Genomic DNA, 7,626 nt, shown 5'->3' with positions numbered 1-7,626 from the left:
TTTCTTTTTGTCATTGCGTACTAAGACCCCTGTAGAACCGCCATCCTGTTACAAATGACTCGAAATTTTGTGTCAGTATCTCCCGGTCTATATGTATTTATTAGTTTTTATTCTAGTGATATATTCGACATAATTAGTTACCTAGAAATTCTATTATTTATCAGAACGAATGCGAAAGCTTTCCGACTTCCGTCCGAATGAAATTCAATAATTCATACGAATTTTCAACCCTATCGCCATAGAAAGTTTATTCTTTCTCAAGATCCACTCTATCTGTGTAGGGTTTCCCAAAATTTCATTTAAATTAGTTCAACTTTGTTGTTGGCTTTCGCTTTTATAATATTAGTACGTATTAATCGGATTTCGAAAACAGTTGAAATGATTTCGCTGGTGCTGAAATTTTATTCTTTTTTTTTGTACGGAGGGCACAGGACTCTTATAATATATTGTGATTCAGGCACTAGTTTAGTACCTATTGTTTAGCTGTGATTTAGGTTTCGAATTTAGATATTAAGTTTTTTATGTTTTACGGCAACAAAAATTGAAACAAATAATTATTTTCTATAAAATTTATTAAAAGAAGACAAATACCCTTAACTTTAAAATGCATTCCGTTAACACAATAAAATATAACTTAAAGCAAAATAATGTCCTTAGTAATGAGAATGAAATCATTCGAATCAATAAAATATTATATATTATTTACATAAAATTATAACATGTTGAGGTGTTATAGGTTACTAGAACAGTATAATCATACATAGAGCTTTAGATAGAATAGTTTAGAAATTATTATAAAGAATAAAATAATTTAATTATTTTCCTTTCGCTTTTTTGGATACAAAAGGTATTAATGTCGATTTAAACTGGGAATTGTACAAGTTGCTAGTTAGGAATGTCTTGAAAATAGTCATTTTTTTGTGTTTATCACGGGTTTATCTTAAAATCAGAAGACTTTGTCAAAAAGTCCTCATATTAAATGCTTCATCACTTTAAACCAAGAAGCTTATATCTAATACACTGGAGATTTCAGTATGAACATTAACTTGTAACAAGAAAATATGCCAAGTAGGTGTGAAAGGGATAAAAAAACATACAGGCGTCATTCGACGTCATATTTTCTTGTTACAAGTTAATGTTCATACTGAAATCTCCAGTGTATTAGATATAAGCTTCTTGACTTTAAACCTACATATAAATAATTCTACAACTAAATGGCAAACTGTAAATGGCGATTAAAACCCACAATTTTGAATTAAAAAGTCACAGTAAATAAATATTAAGTCACAATAATTAAAATTAACCATAATTTGTATTTATATTAGCGCTTTCAGTTGTATTTGTATGTATAATGCAAAAATTGGAGTTTAATATTTTAAAATATATTTTTTGACATCGAAACATACATTTTTTTTTATTATTAATATTAAAATAATTAGTAATAAAAATAATTAGTATAAAATAGTCAACCTGATAATGTCATCATGAATAATATATTTTCTTTGTTTATAATTTTCACATAATTTTTATGCCCTACTTTAACTGAAATTTGAATAAAAAAATAAAATTAATAATGGTCCCATTAAAAATCTAATCATGATAAGTTACAATTGTGATTATTGTAAGAATATTTTATAACTTTAAAATCTTAATTTAACTTACCTAACCAAATCTAAAACTTAAATTAAAATATTTCTTCTGAGTAGATATGTATTAATTATAATTTAGTGTCATGCTTAATTGACATATCTATTTGTTCTTACTTCTCTAAAAGATAATATGTTACAACATTACTATTAACTATTCCACAACCAGATCAAACTCCTCGATGTCCTCGCACATTGAATTGAAACCCGCTGCCCAGGTATCTGCTTCTTTCTCCTGAAAATAAACATACAATATACATTTAGTGTGCAAGATATAACAACAACAGCAATTTATCAAACTCTTAATGTAATAAAATACTAATGTTAGACAGTATATTTGTAAAAACAGATGTATGAATGAATGACAACTGGTTTTATCTGTGTAAAATTAAGTAAAATTTTAAATATTTCTTCATTTATTTTAATTACACTGTAATAGTTACACGTCAAACGGAATACTAATTAGTAATTACTAACACAAGGAAACTTTTAAGGTTATGTAGTTACTCATTAAAAATTGTATTATAATATGAGTAACAGACTTAGCATTGAAAAACTATGAATACATTGGTATCTCAACTTTTTTCAATAGTTTATTTTTACTCTACTAACCTCCTTTTTAGACAGCTGTTGTTTCTTCGTCAACTTTTTCTTAACAGTCCTCTTACGTTTTACAGCTGGTAATTTGAACGACAGGTCTTCTAAATGGTCTTCATCGCTGGACGACTCTCTATCACCAATTTCACTTGGAGCTGCGTCACTATCGGAGGCAGAATTCTGTCGGAACGTAACTTTCTTTGCTTTGCCGTAACTTTTGCGTGGAGGCTAAGAATTGATAAAAAATGTTAATAAAGAATTAATAAAATTACCCATATTGATGCATTTAACATAGATTAGCTTATATTAGAGTCACCTGCATTTTTTTAAGTTTGTAATGAACCAACTCTGATTCAATTTTGACCCACAGATTTTAATCAAACTTTGTACACAAGGATTGGTGACAATACAATAATTTCATTCAAAATAATTTCAAGCATATACTATAAAATGCTATCTTCTTTTTCACAATATAATTTTTATCTTAAAACTTCTTAAACCAAGATGGTAGTAAATATTATCATATCAACTACCAATTTAATTGAATATACCTACTGTAATAAATTATAGACTTCACACACATTACATCAGCATCTTATTTAGATGTGTAATTTGTAATTATCACCTCTAATTTGAATTTTATGAAAAGTTGCAAATTGACGTTAGATAGATGGACTGAGTCAATAGTGACATGATGTAATTAACCACATATCATTACAGCATATTAACAAAATGGTTAGCACCTAGGTATTAGAATCAGGCAATTTCTGATTTTATGTGTAATTCTAAGTTAAGATTAAAAAAAAAAGCTCAGTTGGATGGAAGCTTAACACATCTTTAACATGAATCAATTATTAATAATAATAATTTTTATTTGGTTGTTTGTAATGAATTAAATCAAAATGACTTAAAATTAATTTTAAAAATTACTTTATCATTTTTGCCGAGTTTCATAAGTATTTCTTTTAATATAAATCAAACCTGGACATAGTCAGGATAATTCACAATTAGCTATTTTCCTAAAACAAACATAAGTAGGAATAATATTACCTTGTGATAGTGATGTATCAGATCCATATCTTCAAACAGATGCACAGATTGAGAATCTTCATTTTCCAAAGTGCTAACAGGATTCATAACTGTTTCTATATTGGTCTGCGCAACATCTTTGTCTGGGAACACTGGTGGCTCTGTCCCAGATTTAGGGTCTTCATAGTTCTTGTTTAAATTATCAGAATTAAGCACAGATCTTACAGCAAGTGGTATAGCAGCTCTAGATGGTCCCTTCATATCATTAATCTCCTGCAGGACTGCTCGAGCCCTTGGTCGTAAAGCTTTTACCCTTTTATCTTTTTTAAGCGGAGAAATATTTTCCTGCTCCTCGCTTTCATCAAAACCAAAGAATGTGTTACGTTTTTTGGGCGTTTTGTCTTTTTTATTTGGAGTTGTCAAGATTGAATTTTCAACATTCTCTTGATCAACATCCATTTCAACTGGATTCTCTGCCCCAGCGGATGCAGCGCTTAGATCACTTTTAGAATTCTCTTTCGAAGAACAACTCTTTGTAGGAGTTATATTTAGTGATGCATGAGTTATATCTTCAAACAATGAATTTGCCTTGACCGGTGTAGATTTTTTCTTCTTTTTATTTGCACTCCTTTCAGCTACTTCTCTTATAAAGGAAATTATGCTTGTCTGTTTCATACTTGGCTGTTCAATGATTTGGGGCAAAGATTCATTACAATCTGGTACGAGATTGGTATAGACATGTTTTTTCGTTGTGTCACTTGCATTTATGAATGAGCTTTCAACAGCTGGTGTCATGTTAGGCTTAACATATGTATTTGCTTGCCATTTTATGGGTAAGCTACCAAATTCAACTCTCCATGGACTAGCCAATGGATGCCTTGTGGACATATTCATACTACTGCTTGCTACTGGCTGATCATCAAAGAAACTTAGGTCTTCTTGTAAATTCAACGGGTCTTTAGTATTAGCCGGTATGTCATGATAACTGGCATCATTTACAACTATTTGAGGGATATCTCGACATGGTGAGTTTACAGGTGAATAGTCAATATTATGACCTTCATCAAGATCTTGCAGATCCTGTGCAATATCTTCGACTCTTACTGAATTGTAATTATTTTCACAGGGAACGCTTTTATTTATATTAACTTTAGATATTTCAGGATTTCTCTGTGGCAATGTTTTGGTGTTAACAACTGCAACATTGACATTTTCCAAAGCTTTTGGAGTTTCTTTTTCTTTGATATTTTGTAACTCTTTAATAACATGGCCTTCTACATTAGCTTGAGTTACTTTAACAGCGTTCTTTAAAGAAGCCAATGCTTTTGCCAAATTTTTCTCATAAACACCCTTCACTGCAGCCTTAGGCTTAGTTTGTGGCTTTTTAGCAACCCTCTTTTTCTTTTTCTTCTGGGGTGGAGGTTCCTCATCTGGATCAAATGTAAACTCATAGGGATCAAGTTTACTTGAATCCCTTTTGAGAGATTTCTTTATATCATCAAATACTCTAAATGATGAATTAGCATTCACAATTTTTCTTGATTTATTCTTACTTTTGTCAGATTGCTGTTGCTTTTCAAAACATTTATCAATCTGCATTTGTTTCTTGCCATTATTATTTGTATCTGCCCCAGGTTTTGCTTTGCTCTTATTTTTCTGAGCCCCTTTTTTTGCAGCAGTTGAAACAGGTGATATCTTGATACTTGTATCATTATGTGATGCTTTACTTGGAACAGACTTAACAACTTTGTTTGCTATAGGTGTGCTAGCATGTACAGGTTGCAGGGGAATATATTTATTAGGACTTATTGAATGACCTTCTAATTTTGATGGTAATCGACAAATTCGCTTAGGGCGAGATTTTATTATACTGTTGTTCAGAGGGGATTTGTTTTTAAGGGGCGACAGCTTTACAATTGGAACTTTTTTCGTCGGTGCTGACTTAACTGGTTTAGTTGGAGTTGTAATATGAGTACTTGATAATTCATTACTACTATTACTTAAATTTGTTAATATAGGATTTCCAACAAACCGATTGGGAACTCGTCTTACACGACGTTGCTTAGGATTCTCATCTTTACTTGCCTGGGGGTCGACGTCATTTTTTGTGTTTGGTGACGATTTCTTGGTAGAAAATGTCGCATTATCATCTGATGCAGAATTTGTTTTATCCGCTAGTGCCTTTCTTGGAGCTTTTTTAACGTCGTTTTTAACTTTTACTTTCGATTTGCTTGTTATTCCAACATTTTCTTTTAAAACTTTTGTTGTTTTGCTTCCTCTTGTTTTTGGCGGCATGATGTCAAACTATCTATAAACATCACCACAAGGAGTCAACACGATCTATCTACGAGAATTCACTGACACTTTCAGCAATTGTTTATACTTTAAATTACACAAAAAACAGACGGTTATTAATTCCTTCCCATGTAACTTTATTTTTAAATAACTTTTAACATAAATTTGTAGATTTCACTTCACATTAATTCACCACAATTCACACAGTTGGCTCGTTTTTTTCTGTCAAACCACAGTGTCATCTGTCAAACCAAACAACAAATCCACAATGACAAATTCGGAAATTTCTGTAGCCATAGACAAATCTATCATAGAGCAGGCTCCAAGGATATGTTCGTTTGCAAAAATAGCGGACCTAAATCTGACTTCTGATATATATTTTATAGATCCCAGACATCCTATAGACAGATGTTGCCAACCAGTTTTGTGGTCCCCCTCCCCGCACCCCGGTAATTAAATATGGCATACAAAGAAAAAAATAAAAATTTCCAAAACATGCCGTGTGCGGTATCAAATGAAAGAGCTTATTGAGTAGATCACGAATATATAGCATACTATAGCAGCATATATATATAGCATTTAATTACCGGGGGGCATAATGGAAAAAAAATTCTATTTAATTAAAAAAAAGGCGTTAATTTATATTTTATTTTCATTTTGCACGAATGTTTATACCGTCATATCCTCCAACATTGCCCGCTTTTCACAGTGTTTTGATCATATACAAGAAAAAACAAAACATGGACAGAATTGATGCTGTTATTTGAGTAGGGAATTGAATTTAGAATGAAGAATGAATAGATATACTTGAAATAATTATATTCTTAATAGTTTCTCTAAAAATAAGGAAGAAAGAGGTGGGCGAAATAAGGTGGAAAAGTATACAACTTTGCCCACCTTTAATATTTCAGCCATTTTAAGACTTACGTAGCTGTTTTTAAGAGACAAATTACAAGACAAGGCAAAGATGCCGAATCTCTTACAAAATATGATCCAAACTAAGTAGATCTTCATTAAATTGTATGGGCAAAGTTCGGTGTAATTTTCTCACAATCTTCATACAAAAATCTTTAGGGTTTAGGGTTGTCACAAAAAAATAAACTAGGTAAAGGATGAAATAATTAAGTTTAATAAAATATGTAGGTGGGTAACAATTAATAGGTAGGTACACATGCAATAATATTGCGTTCGTACTGTTTCTAGGTATATCTTTAAAATGAAACTGAAATTATGAATATTTATGTACCTATACGTAACTTCTACTAAACATTTAAAAAGTACCTAGCTAGGCATACATACTCGTACAATCCTACCTAGGTACCTAAAAGAAAAAACATGCTGTGTACTTAATTTACACCTAAAAAAAAATTACCTTGCTACCTATTTGAGAAGTCTGTTAAAAATGTGTCAGCCCTAGCACCTCAAAACGGTTGGGCAATGTTGGGATAGGTCATACTACGTTTATTAACCTAACATTGCCCAGCGACAAAACTCCTATAATACTACGTATTTTTGCTTGGAAATAACAAATAACCTCCTTTTTTATATTCTAGTTTAATAAATAATAAGAAATATTCACGTATTCTAATTGATTCCCAGTGATCAGAGACAAGTTTTTTTAGAAAAATTTGGCACCACCATGGCACCACCAAAACATCTCCTTCTTTGTCGACATGTAGCAGCAGACTGATTGACGTTATACATGTGCTATCTAATCAGTATTGCGAGAAAAGACTTTAATTTTCTACCAAAAAACAAAACAAGTCTTAAATGTCATGCTACTCCACATAAACACTCGGGAAAGTTAAAATTTCTATTTGGGCAAAGATAGGCTGGAAAGGCAATGTTGGAGGATATGACGGTATTAAATGTATATTGCGATTCATTAAAGAAACGAATCTTCAATGGCGGCCAAAGCTGACACTGACGTATGGTAGGGTCAGCAAAAAAGAAAATAAAAATAACGTAAATGGATAATTATTTTAATAATTATTTCAAATTGTTTGTTGACAAACTTTTTTGTTATGGTATTTGTGTATTTATATGAATTATCATATTT

The 7,626-nt window shown here is 31.2% G+C and overlaps 1 protein-coding gene across 1 annotated transcript; it reads right to left on the bottom strand.

The window, feature by feature from the left end:
• Positions 1-742: 742 nt before the first annotated feature.
• On the bottom strand, positions 743-5,810 carry LOC149900526 (uncharacterized). Its single transcript, XM_090112620.1, has 3 exons — positions 3,294-5,810; positions 2,259-2,471; positions 743-1,881 (listed from the first exon to the last, which is right to left on the bottom strand). Exons 1-3 carry the CDS (start codon positions 5,565-5,567, stop codon positions 1,801-1,803), a joined length of 2,568 nt encoding a protein of 855 aa, XP_089968746.1. The 5' UTR covers positions 5,568-5,810; the 3' UTR covers positions 743-1,800.
• Between the last annotated feature and the right edge of the window lie 1,816 nt (positions 5,811-7,626).

The sequence above is a fragment of the Colias eurytheme genome, chromosome 18, assembly GCF_061535395.1.
Source record: "Colias eurytheme isolate Ceu_HAF_F1 chromosome 18, ilColEury1 Martin Lab GWU primary, whole genome shotgun sequence".
Classification (NCBI taxonomy): domain Eukaryota; kingdom Metazoa; phylum Arthropoda; class Insecta; order Lepidoptera; family Pieridae; genus Colias; species Colias eurytheme.
Note: the sequence above shows the minus strand (reverse complement) of the source record. Positions and strands in the feature narration are given on the sequence as shown.

Excerpts from the sequence above, each read along its gene's own strand:
- LOC149900526 (XM_090112620.1), bottom strand. The coding sequence starts at position 5,567 with ATGCCGCCAAAAACAAGAGGAAGCAAAACAACAAAAGTTTTAAAAGAA. Across the intron at positions 2,472-3,293 it reads TGATACATCACTATCACAAG|CCTCCACGCAAAAGTTACGG; the intron begins GTAATATTATTC and ends ATCAATTCTTAG. Across the intron at positions 1,882-2,258 it reads AACAGCTGTCTAAAAAGGAG|GAGAAAGAAGCAGATACCTG; the intron begins GTTAGTAGAGTA and ends GTTTATTTTCAG.